The 23,560-nt window shown below is 48.2% G+C and overlaps 10 protein-coding genes across 12 annotated transcripts; 4 read left to right on the forward strand and 6 right to left on the reverse strand.

Moving 5' to 3' along the window:
* The first annotated feature begins 709 nt into the window (after nt 1-709).
* On the forward strand, nt 710-2,315 carry E1B28_011242 (uncharacterized protein). Of its 2 annotated transcripts, XM_043156258.1 has the most exons (7): nt 710-939; nt 1,000-1,081; nt 1,145-1,276; nt 1,339-1,508; nt 1,565-1,803; nt 1,867-1,943; nt 2,026-2,315. In XM_043156258.1, exons 1-7 carry the CDS (start codon nt 776-778, stop codon nt 2,191-2,193), a joined length of 1,032 nt encoding a protein of 343 aa, XP_043006043.1. In that variant the 5' UTR covers nt 710-775; the 3' UTR covers nt 2,194-2,315. The 2 variants fall into 2 exon arrangements, with proteins under 2 accessions (XP_043006043.1, XP_043006044.1); XM_043156259.1 differs by having other exon boundaries at nt 735-939; nt 1,867-2,315.
* Nucleotides 2,316-2,774: 459 nt separating this feature from the next.
* Nucleotides 2,775-5,763, reverse strand: E1B28_011243 (uncharacterized protein). The gene is made up of 5 exons (XM_043156260.1): nt 5,689-5,763; nt 5,518-5,626; nt 3,364-5,462; nt 2,849-3,303; nt 2,775-2,783 (listed from the first exon to the last, which is right to left on the reverse strand). Exons 3-4 carry the CDS (start codon nt 5,459-5,461, stop codon nt 2,918-2,920), a joined length of 2,484 nt encoding a protein of 827 aa, XP_043006045.1. The 5' UTR covers nt 5,462; nt 5,518-5,626; nt 5,689-5,763; the 3' UTR covers nt 2,775-2,783; nt 2,849-2,917.
* Nucleotides 5,764-5,806: 43 nt separating this feature from the next.
* Nucleotides 5,807-8,394, forward strand: E1B28_011244 (uncharacterized protein). The gene is made up of 4 exons (XM_043156261.1): nt 5,807-7,771; nt 7,825-7,910; nt 7,966-8,051; nt 8,108-8,394. Exon 1 carries the CDS (start codon nt 5,852-5,854, stop codon nt 7,154-7,156), a length of 1,305 nt encoding a protein of 434 aa, XP_043006046.1. The 5' UTR covers nt 5,807-5,851; the 3' UTR covers nt 7,157-7,771; nt 7,825-7,910; nt 7,966-8,051; nt 8,108-8,394.
* Nucleotides 8,380-9,787, reverse strand: E1B28_011245 (uncharacterized protein; the record flags this gene model as incomplete). Its single annotated transcript, XM_043156262.1, has 5 exons — nt 8,380-8,780; nt 8,835-9,158; nt 9,224-9,444; nt 9,496-9,575; nt 9,623-9,787. 5 exons carry the CDS (start codon nt 9,785-9,787, stop codon nt 8,380-8,382), a joined length of 1,191 nt encoding a protein of 396 aa, XP_043006047.1.
* An 80-nt stretch (nt 9,788-9,867) lies between these two features.
* Nucleotides 9,868-12,389, forward strand: E1B28_011246 (uncharacterized protein). 2 transcript variants are annotated; one of them, XM_043156263.1, is made up of 5 exons: nt 9,868-10,446; nt 10,498-10,866; nt 10,920-11,786; nt 11,837-12,091; nt 12,148-12,389. In XM_043156263.1, exons 1-4 carry the CDS (start codon nt 9,907-9,909, stop codon nt 11,960-11,962), a joined length of 1,902 nt encoding a protein of 633 aa, XP_043006048.1. In that variant the 5' UTR covers nt 9,868-9,906; the 3' UTR covers nt 11,963-12,091; nt 12,148-12,389. The 2 variants fall into 2 exon arrangements, with proteins under 2 accessions (XP_043006048.1, XP_043006049.1); XM_043156264.1 differs by lacking the exon at nt 12,148-12,389 and having other exon boundaries at nt 10,920-11,048; nt 11,109-11,855.
* A 112-nt stretch (nt 12,390-12,501) lies between these two features.
* Nucleotides 12,502-13,885, forward strand: E1B28_011247 (uncharacterized protein; the record flags this gene model as incomplete). Its single annotated transcript, XM_043156265.1, has 9 exons — nt 12,502-12,609; nt 12,678-12,815; nt 12,865-13,023; nt 13,073-13,261; nt 13,321-13,396; nt 13,450-13,526; nt 13,584-13,646; nt 13,699-13,767; nt 13,826-13,885. 9 exons carry the CDS (start codon nt 12,502-12,504, stop codon nt 13,883-13,885), a joined length of 939 nt encoding a protein of 312 aa, XP_043006050.1.
* A 1,213-nt stretch (nt 13,886-15,098) lies between these two features.
* E1B28_011248 (uncharacterized protein) lies at nt 15,099-18,214 on the reverse strand. The gene is made up of 17 exons (XM_043156266.1): nt 17,701-18,214; nt 17,559-17,639; nt 17,442-17,501; nt 17,352-17,389; nt 17,151-17,292; nt 17,025-17,095; nt 16,908-16,970; nt 16,754-16,854; nt 16,659-16,701; nt 16,390-16,604; nt 16,227-16,323; nt 16,066-16,162; nt 15,940-16,005; nt 15,756-15,877; nt 15,660-15,694; nt 15,490-15,602; nt 15,099-15,434 (listed from the first exon to the last, which is right to left on the reverse strand). The coding sequence occupies exons 1-17, from the start codon at nt 17,774-17,776 to the stop codon at nt 15,178-15,180; spliced, it is 1,677 nt and encodes a 558-aa protein (XP_043006051.1). The 5' UTR covers nt 17,777-18,214; the 3' UTR covers nt 15,099-15,177.
* Nucleotides 18,215-19,590: 1,376 nt separating this feature from the next.
* On the reverse strand, nt 19,591-20,253 carry E1B28_011249 (uncharacterized protein; the record flags this gene model as incomplete). The annotated part of the gene is made up of 4 exons (XM_043156267.1): nt 19,591-19,711; nt 19,764-19,911; nt 19,977-20,054; nt 20,115-20,253. The coding sequence occupies 4 exons, from the start codon at nt 20,251-20,253 to the stop codon at nt 19,591-19,593; spliced, it is 486 nt and encodes a 161-aa protein (XP_043006052.1).
* Nucleotides 20,254-20,311: 58 nt separating this feature from the next.
* On the reverse strand, nt 20,312-20,564 carry E1B28_011250 (uncharacterized protein; the record flags this gene model as incomplete). Its single annotated transcript, XM_043156268.1, has 2 exons — nt 20,312-20,396; nt 20,458-20,564. The coding sequence occupies 2 exons, from the start codon at nt 20,562-20,564 to the stop codon at nt 20,312-20,314; spliced, it is 192 nt and encodes a 63-aa protein (XP_043006053.1).
* Nucleotides 20,565-21,273: 709 nt separating this feature from the next.
* Nucleotides 21,274-22,152, reverse strand: E1B28_011251 (uncharacterized protein; the record flags this gene model as incomplete). The annotated part of the gene is made up of 6 exons (XM_043156269.1): nt 21,274-21,418; nt 21,472-21,601; nt 21,651-21,825; nt 21,876-21,889; nt 21,941-21,993; nt 22,070-22,152. The coding sequence occupies 6 exons, from the start codon at nt 22,150-22,152 to the stop codon at nt 21,274-21,276; spliced, it is 600 nt and encodes a 199-aa protein (XP_043006054.1).
* Nucleotides 22,153-23,560: the final 1,408 nt, after the last annotated feature.

Consider the following 23,560-nt stretch of genomic DNA (forward strand, 5'->3'; position numbering starts at 1 on the left):
TCCTTCCATAGTTTTTGGCTTCTTTCTCAGAATGAGTCCTCGACCATTCACTGACCAACGATGAAGCGGTAGCCTGTGCTCCTTGCACTCTTTCCCCGTGAAGCCCTCTGGTAACCCATTCCAAAGATGTACCCTTTATGCGAACGACCACCACCGCGACTACGTCAGGACGGCCGTTAACACGATCACCGACTCTACCTTGAAGGCAAAGACTGTTAGCATTGATATCTTCCTCTGACTGTAAACTCTTACTCGAGGCCCGCCTCAAAGCGGCCAGTCATCAGATCTTTGACGTTTCAGTCATCGTCAGAATCATCAATGCATCAAGGCTCACCCCGAAATCGATCGCCATCGCACCATCGACCCCTAGGCAGTGGTGCATTGTTAACGGTGCAGGTTTCGGCATTCGCCCCCACGACCAACACTGGCACGGTACTAGCTAAGTTGAGGCTCGCTGCGGAATTTTGTTTGCTGCTGGCAATTTTTCCCTGAAGACAGTGGAACCAGGCATACTGTACTTGAAGATATTCAAGAATGCCAACCCATCGTTCCAAATTTAGACAAAACCTATGTACCATAGCATCCACCCGTAGGAAACTTGAATATAAGGATACGGTTTCCTGCATAAATCTGTGGCTGTCGTGGAGATGTGATTGAATGATTAGTCGATATGGGACCTGCCCACACCTACAAAACGTCAACCCACGTGTCCAGCTTCTGTCATGCCCAATCACATCGCTCTCACCGTACCAACATATGTCCGCAATCCTATGAGATGTCAATAAAGGACGGACCAAGAGCAAATAAATCCCCCAGACAATGGATATTTCCTCTCTCAGCACTACAACAAGCACCTACACCGTATCCGGTCCACAAGTTTCTATATGATTTGGCGAGAGGCGTAGAGTTCCTGTATAGGCTCGGTACTTCGCTAAAGTTGTGAGTTGGCCCGTTGTACTGCTAATATCTGTGTATCAAACATCCTTCACTAAAACCTAGACCATCTCCTGCACTTTTTACTGCTGCAACCTGGCTACATCGGTTTTACATGCGTTATTCCATGGAAGATTTTCATCGGCAGGTTTGACTACCAGATTCATGTTCTCTTTAAACATCACTTGACTTTTGTTCCCTTCTCAAACAGGACGTAGCAGCGTCGTGTATTTTTCTTGCAACCAAAACTGAGGAGTGTGGGCGGAAGCTGAGAGATGTGGCAGTCGTTTACCATGCGAAGGTCTCAGGGATAGCCGTGGACCAAATACCGACGGATTCCTCGGTGAGTTCTTTGTCTTCCTCTCTACTTAGCTGAAGCGGCTGACGGTTCTGCATGCAATCCAGGAAGTCGATCAGTACCAGAGTAACATCCTCCTCACAGAAGAATATTTGCTGGAAGCCATATGTTTCGATTTCACTGTTGAAAGCCCCCATGCCGACCTCGTCGATTTGTTCAGTGCAGGACCGCAGGACCTAGTATTACAAGACTATGCTTGGACGCTTGCTCATGATTCGTACGGTGTTTTTTCGAGTACTTGAGAAGAAGAACGTATAACTCATCTTCTGAAAGATACCGAACTCCACTGTGTCTCTTCTTTCCGCCGTTCATAATAGCGGTCGCGTGCTATACTCTCGCTCAACGTCTGGCGGATGGACCCAACTCGCCTTCCCTGGATGCACGAATATCATTCGCAGCGCCCTCTGCGTCTTTACCCACTCCACCGTCACATAAAGCTGTTTCACCAGATCAGACACGTTGGGCGATTGATTTCTTTGCGTTGACAGAGGAAGGGTTGGGTGATGTCGCTGGTGGGTTTTTCGTTTCTCCCCCCATTTTCACCCTCGACTGCCGGATTGATTGACAAGAGACAGAGGCGTTGAGCATACTTCTCGAATTCTACTCGTCACAGAACTTGACGGCTAATCCACATCTCGCCACTGTTGCTTCGGTTCGTGGTCTTTTTTTTTTCTCTTGTTTTTTTCTTTCGGGCCCTGGTGCATGAGACTGATAGCCTTTCCCCCCGAGTTTAGATACCACCACCTACGGTGGCGTCAAATCGAGAGCGCCTTTATTCGCCTGTCAGTGTCAATCCTCCTCATCCTCCACCACTTGTGGATGGACACACCAATAACGATGTTTCCGGTCGGACTCCTAGCTCGTCTCATGGTGGGAATACACCTGGTAAAGTGCTTGGATAGCTTGGGGCGAAAGAGCTCATAGGGATTCTAATCGTTACCGAAGCTTAGTCGCGGTAATGGTCATTTTTGATGTAATGATGTACATTATTCACTTATGAACAACCGACATAACTGTTCTGCAGTGGACGTCCAGTTACATAAATTGGGCGAGTGACTTCTGGCACCCGGCTGAACAATTTGAATTTGACTTACTCACATATAATGGGGTTTTGCACACCTTAAAGTACTCATTTGACATCCTAATACTCAGGATGCTCCCCGTGAATTTGTGGGCCAAGTATACGACAGACAGAATGACAATTCAAAAGTGCCAGCTGAACGGCGGTGAGTCCCGTGAACATCCCGTCGACTGAACCAGCAACAATTATTGAAGACATATGAGGGCACAACCGTAAGTTGCGTCTATGAACGATATGCTTAACCCGGGGAACACAGAAGCGAAGAGAGCCCAGGTCTGGCGACACTGGAGACCCAAAAACCTGTAGAGGGGTATTCAACTTAAATATGGAGGTAGAGAGCCAAGAAGATACTCACGTATACACCATTCACACGAATAATCCCTGGAACGTGCTGCAATATCGGGGTGACATCTATAAGACGGTAGGTAAGTTCAGTTGTGTAGAATGTAATGACTGACCGGGAGTTTGAAACCCACATATTCATCTCATGAAGATTCTTACTCTAATGTTGTGCAAAATAAGTAGTACTATGTATTGTGAAGGATCTACATATAGAATTTTGAAAGGTGCATCAGCACACCATGCTCAATAGTAGTCTCCCACAACTGTGTTCTGGCCTTGATAATCTCCTCCGCCAATTTCGCCCTCCTATCTTTCGCAAGCCTAACCAGCTCCGCCCTGTCCAACCTCTTATTCGAAGGCTGAGAGCTCGTGGCCCCTTGATTTGGTGGTGTGAAAACAGAAGACGTGCCAACATTCACGTTCGGCGTGTGCAAGGGAATGCCCAGAGGTAAGACAGCCGACATCAGGGCAGGTAGAATATCCCTGACCGCCTCTGCCTCGACTTCTTTTCCCCTTTCCTGTTCTTTCGGTCCATTACTGTTGCCGGCAGCAGGCGAAGAAGAAGAAGGAACGTTGTTGTCGCCTTGTCCTTTGACAATAACATCGTAATGAGTTCTCATGTTGTTCAAAATCGCACGCCGCCACATACCTTGACCTTGGTTGATGTCCATCCTGGCATTGACAGCAGCATTCCTATTTTCAAACGCAGCTTGCTTAGAGTTGTTGGGAGTCGCATCCGCACCGATGCCATTACCCTCAACGCTACTGCTACCTCCTTCCAAATTGCCAGTCCAATTCCATGGTCCATTGAGGTTCCCACCCAGTGCCATGAGACTACTAGCGGCGTTCATCACATCATCGGTCATACCGCTCTGGGAAGGTGGTACAATACCATCAGCAATGTCAAAACCAAACTCGAGGTTGCCAGTTGTGTTTGGATCGTTGCCAACACCCGAGATAGGCGTCATGGGGAAATCACCACCTAAAGATGAAGGTATAGGAGAGGCAGCCAGGGAAGGCGTTCCGCTCCCTGCTGGTATTTGGGGTAGAGATATCGACAAAGGGTCGAGGTGTGAAGGAGTAGCAGTCAATGGATGGCCGAACAGAGCGTCAACGTCGAGGATGGGAGAAGAAGAAACTTCCGGAAGGGCAATGTCCCTGTCGACATCCATCAACTGAGAGGAGTCGAGGAACGACGATGAAAAGGTTGACATGGAACTTGTAATTTCACCAGACGAATCCGGAAATGTCCATGAACCGAAGTCCATTGGAATATCGGTGGCTACGGATGACACCCCGTCGCCCTGATTTTGAGCAGTGCTGAATAGAAAGTTTTGGTTTTGTTCGGGGGAGATTAACTGAAAAAGGGCCATCCAATTGTCGGTTACACCGTCAATGTCATTTGTATGCTGAGGGACATGACTGAAGATGGCGTTCACGTCGTTAACTGTTTCATTGCTCGACTGGCCGATGGGTGTAGTGGTAACAAGTGAGGAAATCAAGTCTTCAATAGAAGAAGTAGTGGGTGGTGATGGGGAACGCGCGGTACGAGGTGGGGAGATGGATGGGGTATCTGTCGGGGCCTCGGGCACATTTGACTTGTCGAGGCCATAAAACGAAGTGACAGGTTTGTAGTGTCCGTGTCCATAAGTCTTGGGCTCCAAGTGTTCAGAGTCCGGCGGCTCAGGTTGACAGCACTTTCCCTCTGGGCGCTCTCTGGCTTGATTTTGCTCTTGGATAAGGTTTCGAAGAGCAGCCTTTCGCGAAGCAGTTTTGATCAGGGCCACAAGCTGAGAGACCAATTGTTTAGCACGATTTTCCACCCAGCCGTCATGATAACGTTGCGGTCCTTCCCCGACTTGAAATGGATATGGAACGTCCCAGTCGGCAGCTCCAGCCGGAACGCAGTTGAGTTTACGCCTTTTTGTAGGCGGGTCAACCCCATCCTGTTTATCGCGATACGTACTGGCTAATCCCGGATTACCCGAAAAGAGCTTGAGAAGGTCCTGAAGAATTGGGAAAACTTCCTTCTGCCTGATGAGAATATCGACGATATCGCGTGTTGGGGGAGGGGTTAGTTTGAGGTCAGCGGTAGCAAGGTGGTGCTGCCAACGTGGTGATTTGGGCTTTTGGGCATTTTTCATGTCATTGGCATCGTCTACAACTATGGGATTAGAAGGGGTTGAGCCACGAGGACGTCCATGAGAAAAGCTGGCAGGCTTGATACCGCCTACCAAACCCGCATGGCCGAGCAGCGCAGCCTGGCTACGTAACCAATTGGAAGGTGGAGGCTGAGATGGATCGGGAAGTGGAATTTCGAGGGGTGGAAGTCGTGATGGGTTGCCACTTGTTGTAGATTTTCTCTTGCGCGATTTAGTAATAGATGGTGTTTGTGAAGAGGCTCGAGACACTGTATCAACGCTAGAAATCGGGGAAGATCTTGAAGAGCTACTAGAGACCCATGCGTTTTCGTTCAACCTAAACACGTTCACCGGAGGCCGTGGTAACCCGTGGCGGGATTCGCTGAAAGGCAAGGCTAATGGATTGACAGCAAGTTCAGCATTATCCTGGGAACCAGGAAGTGCAATGGTCCCCACATTTTGTGATACCAGACTAACTCCGCTGCTACTGCTTGGCAGAGCCAATCCCGGCGATGGTGACCTACCTCGACCAGGTGAAGGTGGTGGAGAACCAAATAAGCCTTCATCCTCTTCTGATGAAATTATGGCCTCTTTCTCCGACTGCATGCTGAGCGATGTTGGTAAAATATGGCTGATCCTCGAAAAAAATAGTTTTGACGAACCAGTTTTGGTTGCACTTGTCGAGTTTAGAGAAGCCAGCGTGGTGGAAGTATAGGATAAAGTCAGAACGATGACTTGACGATGACACTGAGGATGAACGGTCCCGCCTACCTGTACAGGGGGAAAAGGTTTAAGTCCTAGACTATCTCTGGACAAAGATGTGTTATACTCACCGCAGGTAACACAGATTGAGAACAGAGATTTTCACTGCGATAAACAGAATGCGCAGATGGAGAGCAGCAGGCAGCAGCCACGCGCAAGTACTGAAAGATTACATAATCAAGTGTGCCATCCCGCGTCAATGACTCCCACCTCCATGACCACTGCAAGTCCCGTATGGCCATAACCCTTCTCTCTGCTGGGTCAAACGCGCTGGGTCAGCTTGCTAATGAAACCTCTGAGGATTCCCACACCTTCGGAGTATGCCTTTTCGCTGATTCTGCCAATCTTCACAAGGTCTTGCAATTAGCAAGTGGGGGTAATCATACCCTTCTACTCGCGGAAGTTGTCGTCGGCACAGACAACGAAATACGCACACAATTATATGGCTGCGGTGATGGATCAGTCGGCCAACTGGGTGTCGGGATTCCAGTCACATCGGTATTCCGACGGCTCGATCTACAACTCCAAGAGAATGGACTCGAAGGATATCAGCCGCGGTTGATAAGTGCATCCTGGCAAACGACGTACATCGTTCTATCGTTTGCTGATCGGCCTGACCGTGTGGTTGCAATGGGTAGCGACGATTTTGGTGATCTGGGTGTTGGTGGGGTGAAAAGGAATACAAGGGCATCGGGATCAATGCCAACTTCGCCTCCCTATCATACTGTTCGATTCAATCATCTTCTCGTCAATGGTGCTCATCCTGACGACGAGAACTACCTTGCTGTTGATTCAATCGCTGCAGGCCAACATCACGTCGTCGTACATTTCCATACACGGCTCACCGATGGTTCATACCACTATCTCACTGCTGGTTGGGGAACTTGCAGACACGGAGAGCTCGGTGCTGTTGACTATATTTTGGACAAGTTGAAGAAGCCAAAACCATTGGCATTTGTTTCTACTCCGAAACTTGTATTCGTCGATCAAACAATCACTTCTATAGCCCTAGGAAGCCAACACAGCTTGTTTCTGCATGGTTCCGGAAATGTCCACGGCATTGGATCGAACAAACGGGGTCAACTCAATGGTCTAGACGGAGTAGAGTGTGCTGAAATTGGTTGTACATGGAACGGGACGTATGTCATCGATAAACAGGCTAGGAGCATGCATGCCACTGGAAGTCACTTTAAAGGGCAATTAGGTCGTACTTCCATCCTAAATCTTGTCGTGCGCCTTGGTCCTGTCGAGTTTCCGTTTAACAATGTGCCATCTTCTTCACCTGACAGACAACTAGCAAGGATGGCTTGCGGGAGCGAACATGTTCTAGTATCGTCCAACAACGAAGAACGCAACGATACCGAGGTCTGGGGATGGGGGTGGAACGAACATGGAAATTTGGGTGTAGGGACCACAGAAGACGTCCAGATTCCGGTCAAGGTATGGCCTCAAGGGGAGACAGATCTGGCAGATGCAAAGGAGGTCGTGGGCATCTGGGCAGGTTGCGGGACCAGCTGGATTGCTGTGAGAGCTGGATGAAATGCATGATGGACTCCTCGCATTTAGATGTCTAGCGGAAGAGTAATCTGTGATAAATAATGGAATGTGGAAGCTACGGGACCCCCAAGTGGCTCCTACTTACACGAGAAGGACTGATGTCGTGCCCACCTTTAGTACTTCTTCGCAGAACATGACATTCGCAAATCACGTCCGACACGAGTGCTTACGAACGCATCGCCTTTGTGAAGCGGATTTGATGGACATCGTGACAGAAATTGGAACTCGATTCTTGCGTTCGAGCGTGTTTATTGGACATCGTTTTGGGATCATTGTTCTTCGACGTGATTTCTTATCTCAGGTCAGATCTTTTGGCAATGTACTCGACACAGGAGTCGGTGAGGCTGTGGTAGATCTATCTGTTTTATGTGGCTCGCACCTACCAGAAGAACAAACAGAGGGGGAAATCGTGGTTGCGTGGGCGACAGGCGGCGAATACATTTCAGACACTCGCGGCTTCAGGAATACTGTAAGAACGACTCCGCGGCTTCGACTCTCCCGTAGGACCTCGCTCGAGTATTGGAATGTTCTGTGTTCGCGTGTTTGGATTCGCCTGAGATGCTCACTTTCCGCCTCATATCGTTCAGTGGCAGACATGCAAGTGACATCTTTATGTTTGACTTCTAAGCGTTAAACCAAACTCCCCTCAGTCGTACTAGTGGCAAGCGAAGAGACATCCAGAAATTCCTACATGGCGATGGCGTCGTTCAACCTCCTCGACTCCAACCAAACACAAGTAAGCTTTTGGATTTGTAACGCAGCCAACGTTTGATGTCTAAGAGAGTACGGAGAACAACATCGAGTTCACCCGCACGGCTTTCTTCATGATCACCGGAGGCAAGTATGCAACCCCTTTGCTCGATTTCAGCGACTTCAAGTTAGTATCATTCCAAGGAGAAGGCGACGAGATTTACTGATACCACTTGTGAACAGTATTTTTATCTCTTTTGACCCTATCCTGGAATGATTCACTCTAACGAGGACCGGAACACAGTATGCCCCTTCGGATGAACCGACTTTAGACTCATTTTCCTGTCGTGAAGAACGGTTTAGGCATATCCCTCACCTCTCTTTTATGCTTTGCCATGTAGAGTAGATATTACTAGGCTGCGACTACAGAGCAATTACAGAGCGAAGGAACGACGATTAAAGTACAAGCGCTTGCGTATACAAGTAAACCAATATATATCCGTCGCAGAAGAGTGTTAGTGCATAGGGAATTCATTCCCCATGCCTCCCTGCATTCGAGGATTCATACCAGGCATCATTCCCCCACCAATGCCACCCATACCACCTCCTATGCTCATCCCGCCCCCCATCCCTGCCATATTAGCACCCATACCACCAGACATGCCCATATGAGATCCAGACGTGAAGTCCATCCCTGAACCCATCCCGCGACCCACACTCATGTTTCCCATTCCTCCCATATTGCTCATGTTACTCATGGGGTTGCTCATGGAATTTACCATTCCGTTTATTCCAGCCATGCCCGGCATCCCTCCACCCATATTTCCGCCAATATTTCCACCCATGCCACCCATTCCACCGCCCATTCCACCACCCATTCCACCCATGGCCCCACCCATGTTCTGGGGTCTCATTCCTAATACGTTGAACATCATGAACAAGCAGCTCATTATTGGGTAGGGTCACGCACCTGCGGTGGGTGGCATTCCTCCACCCATTCCTGGATTCATTCCACCTGGCATACCAGCTCCCATATTACCAGCCATCCCGCCCAAGGGACCACCCATATTACTCATTCCACCACCCATTCCACCACTACCCATATTCGGTATGCCACCGTCAGGTCGGCCTTGAAAGTATTGGTTTTGAGGCGGCATTTTGTTATAAGTCGAGCCTGCCCCAGGTGAAAACTGAGGAGGGCTGGGGCCACTGGGTCCTGGTCCTGGTCCTCGCACCATGTTTGGGGATCCTGGATAGGTATAATTGACCGGTGGAGGACCATGCGAACCTTGTCCTGTAGTTGAATGATTAACATGGAGACCTCGGCTATCTTTCACAGTAAAGGAAGAGGTTGCGTACTAGAGACAGGATGGAATTCACGATCGCGATGAGGGGTTTGCATCATCTGAGGTGGTGGTTGAGACTGACGAAGGTTAGGTTGATTGGTTTGCTGTTGCTGTTGCTGTTGCTGCTCTGGTTGAGGTTCGTCTGACGCTGTTTCTTCATCCCATTGCTTCTTGGCGGCCTCCCGAAGTAAGGTAGGGTCATAGTATAGTTCTGAGTATTGGTCTACATGGAATCTAAGGAAGATATGTGAGCATGACGACCTTACTGAACGATGTCCTACTTACTGTTGTGTACCAACATCCCACTGTGGGCCTCGTTCGGCCCGAGCTGTTATTAACAGCGAATTCCATTCTGAAGTATTGATCTAGAATTTTCTGAACATGTCGAAACCACCAGAGATATTCAACGTACAATTGCCTGGCTCAAATCACTGCTGGGTGATGCGACATCCGCACGAACGCCTTGAGCCTGTGCTTGTAGTTTAATGTGCCGAGCGAGTTTTGGATCCACACGCTGAGAGTGAAGTCGAGGTACTTTGACAGTAATCACCTCAACCTTTCCTGGCCCACGAGCCATATCTAGAGCTGCAAATTATGTACCGGGTTGTGGTGGAGGTCAAGTACAGTGACCTTTACGTAAATGTCCTTTTCTGGGACGCGACTTGACGGTTGAACGTATGGTTCAACCTCACCCCCATGGCTGGTAGAAGGGTTAGTACGCTACCTTCAATCGAATCCTCTCAGCAAGCCCACATCGATGATCTAGTTCAGCGAAACCGTACCCTCGACCATACAGCCAAGAAATTGAAAGAACAGGTTGAACTCGAGAAGACTCGCGCGAAAACGACCATTCACGACATACAATCCAAGTGGCATGCCGAGAAAAAGCAATGGCGTGAAGCAGTCGATACGTTACAGGCCTGTCATCGGATTGCCTATTTACGCGTGCAGGTGCAAGTCGAAACCGAGCGCAAGAATGTGCTCATGGAGCAAGCAGCTAGGAGAAAGGATAAACTAGCGAAAGCTCATCGTGATACTATGATCACGAGGTTCCAAATCAGAGAGAGCGAGTTAGAACGTGTGTATGAGGAGGAAGAGGGAAAGGCCGCCGAACGTAGAGCGCGATATGAAAAGGAAATAAAGACGCTGAAAGGGAATGTTGCTGAATTGGTTGCTCGTGTGCACGCTCAAAACGAGCTTATTGAGGCTGGCGAACTTGCTCAAGATGAACTTCAAGTAATTCGTCTATTATATTTCCTTCGCTTCGTGAATACTAAAATGTGTTAGGACCAAATCACCGAACTCCAGAAGGCCCGCGCTAAGAAAGGGCTGTCATCAGAGTCCATTGCTACTCGACTTGAGAGAACTATTCTACAACTGGACAATGAACGAGACAGAAATGCGGACTTGGAACGCTCTATCGACGAATTGAAGATGAACAATGAAGAGCTTAAGCGGCAAATCGACAAATCGAAGTCTTCAGAAACCAAAGATGGTACTGAAATGGAATCTTTACGGAAGAAGAGATTGGAGCTTGAAGTTCAAGTTCAGGCGCTTGATGCGAAGCTTGCCAAACGCGAGGGAGATGATGCGAAGTTTTCCGAGATGACGAAGGCAAGGTTGAAGAACTTAGAAGAGAACAGAGTATTGTGGCAGGTGAAGACCCGGACTTGACTTGGACCACAATCATGGTTGACGTCTGACTGTAGGAACGAGCCGAAGAGCTCGAAAGTACACTTGAAAAGCTAGAAGCTGATTTTAAGCTTGCTACGACTGAACTCGCCAAACTCAAATCCGCGCCCAAAGCAAATGGCACTACCGTAGCATCCCCTCATAAGGTATGGTCTTCCCTTCCGTCAACAGTACTCAACATGTTACTGACACACCTTACCACTCAGAAAGCAAACACCCCGACGGGTGACGCTTCGGAGGAAGAAGTACAGGAAGCGATAGCTCCGGTACCCTCTTCTCCTCCTACCCCTGGCAATTCCCGAACGGACACCTCGTCATCAAACAAGCCCCCTCGGCGCAGACGCGAGCAAAGCAAACCTGTCAACGATGACTATGAGGTCCCTTTCTCAACCAAAGGGAAAGGGAAGGGAAAGGAAACTGCTCTTGCGAGCGAGAACCGTCATCCCAAGACAAAGGGGACACGAGCAAAAACCAAGCCCCGTTCTGATTCACAGTTGCAGCAGGAGAGTGAAAAGCACAGTCCTACCGTCGCCGAAGATGATTCCGAGATCGAAGAGTTACCTCCTGCCATTCCTGACAATGAGAAGGTCAATCGTAAGGAGAAGGTTAAAAAAAAACGCAAGCCTGCGAGTGATGAAGAAGATGTGGACCTGGCAGCTGTTCGAAAGCCGAAGCGACGTAAACAGAACGGAGACGAGACGACACCTAACGTCAATAATAAACCAAGGTCGAAATCGAAAGCCCCTCCGAGTCGTGCTGTTGATGGATCACTTGCCCCTGCGGGCGTTGGTGACTCGGCCAGCAATCTCGCAAACACCAAACCTAAGAAGCGGAGAATCAATTTGTATTCTGGTGGTAATGACGTCCCTTCGTTTAACTTCAAGGTAAGTCTCTCTACCACTGGGTCGTTCGGTTTCAAAACGTGAGTTTGTAGGCCACTGATACTGGAGGTTTGAACATACCCACGACACTGTCACCAGTGAGAGAGGAAGATGCTCCGACCTCCACATACTCACGACCTTGGGAATTACTAAGAGGTGGATTTTCACGTAAGAGGTGAATGCGAACTTGGGGAGGAGCGAAACTACACCCATGGTCACAAGTATGACCAAACGAGCGACGGAGAGTCCAGACCCGGGCAAAGTGACGTTGGTTCTGGTACCGAGACCGATAATACACGGCCTTGTGGGTGGGTATGCTACTCAGCGATACTCAGTAACGGTTAATTTTCTGACCAACATCTAGAGGGTCCTACCGTACGATGTACTACAGGAGATGTATTCATTCATGTATGGTACAGTACTAAGTCCAATGCCGTAGTGGGTAACAGTGTAGCCACGTCATGAAACTCCTCTCAACGTAGAATCAGCGTGATTGGAGCGATTAAGGAGGCCTTGTTTTCTTCTTAACCACTTCATAGATTTTGAGCCCAGGTCCAAGTTCTACGCGGAAAGACGCCGACTAAAACGTAGCTGGGTAAGTGGTTGGTAAACGGTAAAGAAAAAAGAAAAGATTAAACCGTCGTTACTTGATGAAAAAAAAATTCGAGCGGAGCCTGAATATTGCTAGACTCGGCAATCTCCTTTCCGTACATTTACTATGTTCGACCTTTATCATAAGTTGAAATCCTGGACCTTCCCCGCTTCACCTCCGGCTCTTGCCTCCATGAAGCTTGGTCCAGATGGAAATGAAGATAATCCCTCTATGGTATGTTCATATGGCAATGATAATCTAAGTCGCACGCGGGATATGTTTGATGTTGGCATACAACAAAGATTCAGTTTTTCACTTGGGACTCTAAAATGGACGACGGAACCAGTTGGTGGCGGCATTTAGAAAATGAAATACCCGAGTTAGCAAGGGCGGGAATTACACAAGTTTGGATTCCACCTCCCACAAAGGCCATGGAGCAAGTGAGGGTGTTGCGTGATTTTAGGTCTATCGTGTGCTCATGATTTTGAGGACGGACGTGGCTACGATGCCTACGACTTATGGGATCTAGGGGAGTTTGACCAGAAAGAGCAGATAGGCACTCGCTGGGGGACGAAGGCAGAACTCCTCCGGACATCCACTGTTGGAAAGAAACACGGCGTGGATATTCTGATAGATGCAGTACTAAACGTAGGTGTCCCCCCCGCTTTTTCAGTACTTGGCTTAACGTTTCCAAAAGCACAAGATGGGTGGTGACCGAAAGGAGGCATTTACCGCGGTACCTGTAAATCCGAATAACAGGCTCAAAGCTATCGGAAAGCCTAGAGAAATCGAGGTATTTACAGTCATTTCTTGTGCAAACTCGCACGTATGCATCTCGAGTCGTCAGGGTTGGACTGCCTTTGACTTTCCTGGAAGAGGAGACGAAGTATGTATCAATTGAATTTATATACGGTCTGGTACGATACCTGAATGTTTTCAGTACAGCAAACTGCGTTGGAGCCAGGAACATTTCTCTGGTGTGTAGGACGCCGATTACATGCTCTCGGTTCACAAAATGCGGGTTAGGTCTCGATTTCGACGAACGTACTGGCTTGAATGACATCTACCGCACAGTTGGGGAAGGACATAACGGATGGTCTAAAAATGTCGACCAAGAACTTGGAAATTATGACTATTTGCTTGGAATTGACGTTAGTTATTTTAACACACTTCAACGTTCATCTCTCGTACTTATGCTTTTCTGCCAGATAAATCATCAAAATCCCGAAGTGCGTGAAGATCTGCTACGCTGGGGTCATTGGGTCATTGAGGTGATCAAATTTGCTTTAAAATATTAAGGTTGAGGCTGAAACTGTGTATTAGACCACCGGTGCAACCGGTTTTCGCTTGGATGCGATCAAACACATCGACTGGGTTTTCCTCCTCGACTTCGTGCGTTCGTCCTCGTAGCCTCCAAGTCCAATCATCGTTCTGACGGAGAATTTGGTAGCTCCGTTCCACAAAGAAGGCGACAGACCCGAGGTTATTTGTGGTCTGTGAGTTTGGTTGAAACCTATACAAACGGGAACTTCCAAAGCGCTCAATCAGCTTTCTATAAAAAGCTGAATACTGGTCTCCGGAGTGAGATACTTCCAAATATTGTCCCTGGCTGTCCTAAGATTTCTTAGCTTAAAGCGTGTCTTGGCTTACATCCATCTGTTCAAAGGAGAGGTAAGCTTTTGATTGAATTAATTCTCAAAACCTCTGGGTCTGGATCTCCGTCAGACGGCGTTCTTCGATGTCCCACTACACACAAACTTCCACAAGGCAGGGATACTGGGTTCCCGATGTGACCTTCGCAAGATCATGAACAACACAATTGCCAAAGTCAGACCAGGTGACGCTGTGACCTTCGTGGATAATCACGAGTGAGCGAAGCATGTTTTTTTTTCGAGCTGTTCGTTGATCGGCATGTATAAATTGCCAGCACTGTGAGCTACCTCTAGATTACAGTTGGTGAATTGAAGCAGAAAAAGACGATCGATCATTCGTTATAGGTTAAGGGCCAGAGTCTGGAAAGCTGGGTGAGTCCCCTCATTTGTTAGAATCTACGAAGTATTGAAGGCGTGCGACCGCGGGCCTGTTAGGTGGAAGATAGCTTTAAAATCCAAGCGTACGCTTTGATATTACTTCGTCCAGAAGGTTATCCGTGAGTCCGTCAGTGGGTCTTGCGTCATTAAATCTCTTCTGAACTCTATGGTGACCCGTTAGCTGTATATTCTACGGAGACGTATATCGCAACACCGAATGCTACAACGAGAGAATTTCGGCGGCTATTAAGCTATTGATAGAGGCTCGGAAGAAGTTCGCGTACGGCTCAACCAAGGACTATTTTGAGGATAGAAATTGCATTGGGTTTATCCGAGAAGGTGACGCAAAGCACAGTGGATGTGCAGTCGTGATAAGCAATAAAGAGGGGAAAAGGCACGGAGTCCATCCGCCCTTAATAGCCTATTTTGTCGAGATTTAATAATTCTTCTAGGTATGATATGCAAATGAACACCGGACGGGTGAGTTCTACTTTCTCTAGTAGTGTGCTGCTCATGCTCAAGCTTGCTTTGTTGAAGAACAATGGCAAGCGAACATACAAGAGTTTTTTGAGTGCACCGGATAGTGAGGTGAGAACAGACGGAGATGGATGGGGAGTATTTCCCTGTGTACCAGGTTCCGTGCAAGTTTGGGCCTCCTTCTAGAGCACGAATGTATGATTTCGTGTGTATAGTACAGCTTGCAAATTTTTTTTGGGGGGTAAATGAGTGACAGGTTATCTCGGAATACAAACAAAGTATAAGTATACGAACACTACGATGACGAAGGAGACGCAAAATTCCGATCAAGCTTGCCGAGCTCGTAGTAATAATCATACTCCCTGTGCTTCTTCTCAGGCAGGGAGGCCGAGTCATCGTCAGAACGAGATTCGTGTCTTTCAACTGTAACTGTAACACCGTTCGCGCGACTCATCGTCATGGACATCGTCGCGGCATCTCCCCCCAGGACCTGTAAGTCTTCCTGCGGCTGTTCACCGTCAAAGAGGGCTGCCGTTTCTTCCAGTGTTCGTCCTAAAGATTTAAGCTCAGCCGACAATCGAAAAAAAAAGTAGACGAGCGGTTCTACCTTTGGTCTCCACAATATACGTTACGACGAAGACGAGTTCAATGATGAGCCATCCACAGTATACAATGTAATACCACCAGCCGATAGCGTCGATAGCCCAAGGATTAACGAATCTGGGAGATATTGCGTTCAGATCGAGATTTCAAACAGATTTTTCATCTTCGACTCACTGATTGAATGCTATCGTCAGGAACACAGTCATATTCTTTAGGGGTAGTCACGTTAAGTATTCTGGACGGCCGGGCTTTTAATCGTTTCCAACTTACCATCACAGCGAACCCCTTTGCTCGTATGCGATAAGGGAGAATCTCTAGTGTGTAGGCCACGAGCATCGGCGAGTAGGCAATATCATAGAAAAGATAATAAATGAAAATGAGCGGAATGGTGGCTGAAAGAGGGGGGGGGGTCAAAAACGATATTTAGGGACGCGATCTGGACGGGGACGCGCACCTTTGGCAGCAGCGGTTTTCTGAAGAGCATTGAACAACGCCTCTGTTACTGTCCATAGGCCGAAGGCTAAGCGTATAATAGACAATGAGTCGTCTGGGCGGGCGGCATTGTGAACTTGATGCTCACCTATTAGCATTCCAGTGTTCGAGATGATGAAGAGCGGTCTTCGACCGACCCAGTCCACGAGCAGAGAGGCAGTATAAGCAACGATTAAGTTGAAAATCTATTCGAAAGTAAGTCAGACTTTGAATACGGATATACGATTCTTGTAAGGTAAACAAACCTACCTGTAAACCACCGTTTATCGCTGCCTTCGTTTCGGTACTGTTTATTCCGACACCTTCCAGTACTAAATTTATGTAGTAAGAGACAAGGCCATTCCCGCTGAGGGAAAAAAAAAGTTCAGCTCCACCGCGGGAAACGCTATTCAGTGCAAAGTTACACACACACCTCCATTGTGAGAAGCATGCAATGGCAATGATGATTCTCATTCGTTTCCTGTTCCCAGGGGTCGCGAATAGGGATTTGAACGAGGTGTCTTTGTTAATCTCCTGTTCCAACCGTATGGCATGTCGTATTTGGGCTATCTCAAAGACCACAAGAGGGTCGTGTTCGTCGTTACTATTCGCATGGTATTTCGCGAAGATCCGGGCAGCTTTTCCCTCCTAGAATAAGGTTTAGATAAGATTCGTATCACACAGCTAACCGAGATAGCTCACAAATCCTTTCGACACAAGGTAACGAGGGCTTTCCGGTATGAACCTATACATGGCTATTAGCTGATTGCACCATTATGTGAGTAGATTTTTCTCACCAGACCAATAAAACTTGCAGTAATGGAATACCTGCTTGGACCAAGGACGGGGTTCGCCATGACCAATCACCCTTCATGTTTTGGAAGGAGCCGAAACAGACCTTCCGAGACCAGGGTAAGGAGAAGATAGATGGAACACGAAAGTAAATCGTACCCATGCGACCACAACACTTCCGACGTACCAACTGGAGTTATACAGGGAGGTAATTTTCCCTCGCTGTGGATCCGTGATAAGCCTTCAATACCGCTTCCCAAGCGGGAAGGGTCTCACCTGTGTAGGATACGCGAGCTCGATCAAAAGTAAGGGTGCCGCATTCGTGCAGAATGTAAGACCAAAACCGACTTTGAAAACGCACTTGAGGATTGGTTCAACTGATCATGAAGTTTGTAAACTCACTGATAACTCGGGCACCGATGAACATCTTTACGCTACTTGCGGTGATCTGAACGGCTACTCCAGCGAGCATAATCAGAGACCCAATGAACAATGTTGCCCTCCTTCCCAAAATGTCGGAGGCAAACGGTGTCATGGGTAAGCCCTGGATGTTATCCGAGGTTGAGCATGACGATAGTTTCAAGGTGCCCTCGATTGACGTACGATGAATCCACCGATGTTTTGAGCAGAGTTGATTAGGCCTGACAGAGAGTTTGAGCAAGAAAGGATATGTAGATGTAGATGTTCTCTCACCTAGGACCTTTCCCGATGGGTGCCCGAAGAATTCCTGCCAATCTGGCAGAATCTGGAGTCCTAACGACGATGCGTCAATTCTGGATCAAGTTGCATACTGGGAATGAGTAGTCTTGCCATTGACCAGCGACGAATCAATCCCGTTTACGACTGCAGTGAGGAGGGGTAGAAGGAGGCAAATGTTCAGGATCAAAATGCCTATCAGGAAAAAGTAAGTTTGCCGGTGTCACACAGAACAGTATAATTAGAGTGAAGTGACCTCGGTTCCTCCACCAGTATCCTGTGTAGATGAAATCGACTACTGTCCATTCTGGAGCATGTCGTTGGGGCGGCATCGTCGGTGCCTACAAAACGTGTCGCGCACTGAGGGGGAAAGAGGAGGTCGAAACAGAAGCCGAGGTGAGAACAGCGTGAAGTTCTTGATATACAGAGTCCAAATAGGCTCCGTCCCTGCATGAAAATATCTTGGGGCTCTCAGGTGGTGTGGGATAAATCCGAAAGTTCTTGTGCGGGGAAAATTAAACACGAGATACGGAGGAGTCGTCACGGTACAGTTCTGTTTATCTGCGATCTCCGACATCGACGATATACGCGCGGCAGATTCTCGGGAATCGCGATGGTGGTGTAGGCCAAGGCGGGAAGTGGTTGTTAAGGTAGGTCTAGTGCAGGTACCTTTCAATCGGTGCCTAAGGACATACAGTATCAAGCAAGGAGTGGGGGACCGATAACAGGCAACAGAGAACGTGCGGAGAAAGTTCGCAATACCATTTCTGTCCATCCGCCGCAGGTTGTTTAGTCTACGTGTCCTTGTTTCTGATCCAGCAAGTCCTAAAGGAAGGACCCGGTGATGAGAGTAAACCCAAAGATGGAAAACCTTTGAATAAAGCTCTGTTTAGGTTCTCATATCAGATGGCTGAGTTACAATGTTACATGGCAACCAACGGGATGATCCTCTGAGCCCGTGTACTCAGATGGATTGCAGATGTAGGGCATGGATCCAGCCTATCCCATTTTTGTTGCCTTGCAACTGCAGAAATTTCTGCTTGAAACTTGAAACATGAGGGCGTATGGGAACAAGATGAGGAGTCGGCGATGACTAGTTGACTTCTAACTGACGGTTGACGTTGATTCCTGTACATATTGTCTTCATCATTTTTTCATAGAAAGAGTTACTGAAGTAACGTAGTTAGCCAACCATATCTTATTGCCACTTTGAAATAAGAAGGCGGAGGTCTTCCAGCTGCTAACGTTTCAATCCCTTGCCTAGCGGGAGGTACGAGCACGTCGGCCCACAAAAAAAAATGAATTGGTAACGTTTCAAATTTCAACTCAGGAGCTCTGATTCATTTTCCACTGTGACCGACACCGTGGTCGAGATACCATACCACCTGTCCCCATTTCAAGATCGTTCCTCGGGCTCATCATCCTGTCTCGAATACGAAATGAATCATTTCCTCCTAAACATTATACAACCCGCTCCTGACACCTTGCACGGTCAACCTCCTAGAGCTATCCATCGCTCCACGAACAGAAGGGAAGGAAAGGAGGCGAACTAGGTCCTCCCGGCGCAGTGCGATGAGGTGTTATGTGCTTTGTGGTGCGCCACTCACATGCACATGTCGACCCACAATATGAAACAATTTCACATCAGATCCTGCCATTCATTCATTCCGTTCAGTCTCAGAGTTCGACAAGATCATCCACAGACGATGACAGGAGTACCTGCACTTCGGCGGGCGCCCGCAGTGCTGACTTTTTATGTGTTTACAGGTTCAGAGTGTTGCCAGCTCGTCAATCCACGGATTATTTTCGCAAGGATATGAGGCACCACAGACATACATCTCGGAGCAGGGTATCTGTTTCGCAAATATATACATCGTCGAATTGCGGCAAAAACTGACAGACGAAACTTTCGTGATATATATAACGGACCGGGTAATCATTCAGTAATCATTAGATGAGTAAACGTCCACGAAAACACCACTTCCAGTCAACAGTGTATCCACCACAATGTAAAGAGGGAGGAGGGGGAGGAGAAGAGATTACAAGGAGTAGTAGTAGACAGCAGAGCAAAGTAAAAGAGCGTGAAAGTATATGTGTATGTGTGATGCATGCCATATAGTTGAACGCGCCACTCAAATGCATCCCTTCAAGCCATGATATATCCAAACAACGCAGCCAAAGCGGGGATTACAACTCCGGAAACCGCCAATTTCGGAGCAGCAGCGTTGGATGAACTTGAGGCAGCAGTAGTACTTTTTGATGGTGAGCTACGGTATGAATTTAGATCACCAACGCCAAATTTAACGGACAAGCGCTTACCTGCCAGAGGACCGACTCTGCGTCGGAGCAGTGACCGGAGTGGCACCAGCAGCTGCGGTATTCGGCGGGGTAGCACCGCCAGTTGCTGAAGCTTGACCGGAGGATGAAGGAGCGAAGGAGATACTCTTGTTAACGCAACTATCTTGAGCTGGAAGTAATACAGTGGTTGGCGGGGGTCACAACGAACAAAGAAGATCGAGGGCAACTACGTACTGCCTCCCTGGACTGCGACGGGCGCAGACAAGCTTGTTTGACCGCTGGTATCTCGGAGAAGGAAGGCAACGCTCTGTCCTGAGTTATAACGAAGGCAGTTTGTACTAATACTTCAATCGACAGAGGACGGAAACGAACCAGCTGGTACATTGACAGTCCACGACATAGAGGTCCCTGTCTGTTGGTCGAAATGCTGGAGAGAGGGGCCATTGAAGTTGTTTCCATCCTGCAGGCTCTGTCGACGAGATGTATAAATATCGGGTAAGCTTCCAAACATGCCAAATGACTTACGAGGAAATACGGAGCTAAGAGAGCAAACGTTTCGAAGATTTAGATCAGCGAATGGCGCTGCGAGCCAACCACACACCAGTTCCTCCCGACCAGGTAAGCATGACAGGCTCGCATGTTATGAGGTTAGTTCTATCGCAAACAAACAACACATTGAAAAAGCGTAGTAAAAAAAGAGAGACAAGCCACGCACGGTGTATTCATCGTGACCGCCGACGACGGCTGCTGTGCCTGTGGTGCCCCATACACACCCGAAGACAGAAGAGCTGCTAGGAATGATCCGAAGGCGGCGTATTTCATGGTGAAGTGTGAAGCGGATCTCTTCTGTTGGATAGGAAAGTCTGGCCTGTTTGATTCTATGACGAGGCAAAACTTGCAGGCCTTTATACATCCAACTCAGTGCATTACCAGACTGCTGGTCGTAACCCTATCGAAGGCAAGTATCCGTTATTGTTCGGTGTAGTTTCGTCCATGTCGTCAGCGTATATCGCACTCGGTTGCCGTTCGAAAAAGTAAAAAGACTCCTAGAACGGTTCCGGATAGCGCATTTGAGGAGACTTTGAATAACGTTGCTCGACTGGAACAATGTTAGAACCAAGGATTTACCGCATGCATAGTGGTTCCAGATTAACCAAGTTGACAGTTTCTATTATCGGAAGGCAAGCGCTGTCCATACGTATCAGGAAACCAAATATCCTCCGAAACGAAGAGCAATTCGGAAATGAATGCAACATTTTGACACGTCACGCATCACTCTGGATAGATGAAACCTTATGTAAAAGAGATTGGGTATATCTATCTTGATATGACGAACTGGAGTGGTCCAACCACCCACAAGGCGTATGAGTAAGTTACCTGACATTAACAGTGAAGAGAAACTACTCGGTCAAAACCACAAACAAGAAAAAAGAAGGACTATGACTCTGGTAGGTCAATGCTAGGTGGGATGATAGTTCGTGATAGTAATCAAAAGATAACAGAAACATGCAATCCACAGTGTCTTTTACCACTAAGCAAGGAGAGCGACAAGAGCAGCGCCAACAATACCAGCGGCACCGAACTCAACATTTGAGGAGGCTGCATTGGAGCTGTTCGTGGCTGCACCACTTGTCCCGGTTCCAGTTTTAGTGGCGGTAGTGCCGGTGTTTCCACCACTGAACAAGGTAGATTAATGAAAAGGTCAACACTTCATCGGAGTCAATCTTACGTTTGCGTGTTGGTAGCAGTACCAGCGCCGGTGGTAGCCTGGGTGTTGGTGTTGGTAGGTTGGCCGGTTCCGCCGGTGTTCGTTCCACCGCCGGATACAGACGCAGCCTTGCCAACGCAGTCGGTCGATGCTGAAGAAAGGGAATGAGCACACGAAAAACGAGATGGTAAACGACTCACATCCAGGTTGAACGGTTATGGGGGCGGTCAGACTTGTCTGACCGTTGCTGTCACGAAGTAGGAGGACAAGCCTTGTATTGGGTGGGATGTTGACTGTCCAAGTTACTGCGGTACCGTTTTGCGGCGGAAACTGCTGGAGAGCAGCGCCAGAAGGGTTGTTACCATCTTGAATGCTCTGCAGAAATTTGTCATGATGATGCTGCGGAGTGCGGAGACAGAACATACAACGAAATAAGGTGCTGAAAATTGTAATGAGCAGAGAATACGCAAGGGAACGGTTCAGCACTTACCAGTACCTCCCATCCAAGTAAGTTGCACAGGCTGACAAGTGACCAAGTTGGTGCTGTTGAAGAAAAACACACGAGTTGAAAAAATGGTAACGTCACTACGGACACCGAGGAAGAGAAAAGCAAGCTTACGGAGTGTTCATGGTTACCCCCTGGCCAAGAGCACCAGTAACAACGATGGAGAGGACGGAGAAAAGAGAGATAGCGAACTTCATTGTCGTTGTGTTGGAAGGTGATGGTCGAGAGGAAAGAGGGTGGGGACAATGATGATGTGGGAACGACCGGCGTCACCTTTTATCGCTCGGCTCTTTGTTTTGTTTGTGCGACAAATAATGTACGATCACATGGAGCCTATTTTTTTATTCTACTTATCAGCCATCAATGCATCAATGCCTGCTAAATAGAATGTCCAATGTCCATAAGATTGCAAAGCATTCTCCTTGGGCAGTACGCAACGTTCTCCGCAACGTTCCGCTCATTTCACCACAATGCGTGCTGCCAGCGCGAAATGATCACTGATATACCCCCCTCCTTCAACCCGGATACCCTTCCCCACCACTTTCGGTTTCTCAACGTACAACCCTCCTCCTGGTGTATACAAAACCTTGTCTAGTCGTCCTTTCGGCAGCCTTCTGTCAGACTCAGCATTGCACTGGTAACCCCATGTAAACCCCTCTTCACCCCGGTCGAGTCGACCCAGGCGGTCGAATCGACTAGGCTGAAACGCATCCTCCATCCCTAATTCTTCAACCTGCGCCTCAGAGTCCCAATCTATCGCATTCAAATCCCCACCAATAATCCCCCCATCAACCTCTTTCGCCTTGCAAAACCTCGCACACATCGCAAGCTGTTCTTTCCGTGCTCCTGCATTCTTCGGCAACGATTCCAAATGCGTATTGACAATCCGCACAACCCTCCCAGACCGCATCTTGACGTCGATCATGACCGCCGACCGTGCGCCTTCCGATAGTCGATACTCGAGCAAGAAAGCTTTTTCAATCTGTAACGATCGTTGCACTAGCGTAACATTTCCATAAACATGAGGGTGTGGCCACCGTAGGTTGTCCAATGGCGTCACATAGAAATTTTGCTGCACCCAAGGGGAACAAGATATTATTTCCAGCATGATACTATGGACCTCCTGCAAAAGGACGACGCAGGGTTCGAGCGTCCCACTCGTTTCGACAACGTCGAGGATGCCATCTCGGAGCTCGTCGAGTGCACCCTGCATTCGCTCTTTGGGGAAATGTGAGGCAAAGTCGACGTTCCATGTCACAAGCGTTATTTTCTTGGGTAAGGAGGTTGTCGGCTTCTCGTGGTGACTCTTCGATACAGCTCGCCATTGTTTTTTTGATTGTCGATAGTGATTTAAACGAAGAGGCCATTGCCTGTAAATCGGGCTTCGCCCACTAGTGGGTCCGGAGGCATACGTAGTTACCATGGGATAACTTGCAGGCGTAGGAGTTCGTGCACGAGGTGTGGAAGATCGGAAAGTTGTCGAACTCGATGTAGTCTCCGTAGGACTGGGGTCGGGCGTTTCGTCCAGATCCGCGTATGAATCGAGAGGAGGAGGAATAAAGATTTCTTCGTCCTCCGATCCTAGACCTGAAGGAATTGTTTGCA

The sequence above is a fragment of the Marasmius oreades genome, chromosome 7 (assembly GCF_018924745.1).
Source record: "Marasmius oreades isolate 03SP1 chromosome 7, whole genome shotgun sequence".
In the NCBI taxonomy this organism is placed as follows: domain Eukaryota; kingdom Fungi; phylum Basidiomycota; class Agaricomycetes; order Agaricales; family Marasmiaceae; genus Marasmius; species Marasmius oreades.

Coding starts and splice junctions, on each gene's coding strand:
- E1B28_011242 (XM_043156258.1), top strand. CDS start 776: ATGTCAATAAAGGACGGACCAAGAGCAAATAAATCCCCCAGACAATGG. Junction 1,082..1,144: donor TGGAAGATTTTCATCGGCAG/GTTTGACTACCA, acceptor CTTCTCAAACAG/GACGTAGCAGCGTCGTGTAT. Junction 1,277..1,338: donor AAATACCGACGGATTCCTCG/GTGAGTTCTTTG, acceptor CATGCAATCCAG/GAAGTCGATCAGTACCAGAG.
- E1B28_011243 (XM_043156260.1), bottom strand. CDS start 5,461: ATGCAGTCGGAGAAAGAGGCCATAATTTCATCAGAAGAGGATGAAGGC. Junction 3,304..3,363: donor GGACATCAACCAAGGTCAAG/GTATGTGGCGGC, acceptor TTATTGTCAAAG/GACAAGGCGACAACAACGTT.
- E1B28_011244 (XM_043156261.1), top strand. CDS start 5,852: ATGGCCATAACCCTTCTCTCTGCTGGGTCAAACGCGCTGGGTCAGCTT.
- E1B28_011246 (XM_043156263.1), top strand. CDS start 9,907: ATGGCTGGTAGAAGGGTTAGTACGCTACCTTCAATCGAATCCTCTCAG. Junction 10,447..10,497: donor TTGCTCAAGATGAACTTCAA/GTAATTCGTCTA, acceptor AAAATGTGTTAG/GACCAAATCACCGAACTCCA. Junction 10,867..10,919: donor AGAACAGAGTATTGTGGCAG/GTGAAGACCCGG, acceptor GTCTGACTGTAG/GAACGAGCCGAAGAGCTCGA.
- E1B28_011248 (XM_043156266.1), bottom strand. CDS start 17,776: ATGCCGCCCCAACGACATGCTCCAGAATGGACAGTAGTCGATTTCATC. Junction 17,293..17,351: donor AAAACATCGGTGGATTCATC/GTACGTCAATCG, acceptor GATAACATCCAG/GGCTTACCCATGACACCGTT. Junction 15,603..15,659: donor CTGACGATAGCATTCAATCA/GTGAGTCGAAGA, acceptor AATATCTCCCAG/ATTCGTTAATCCTTGGGCTA.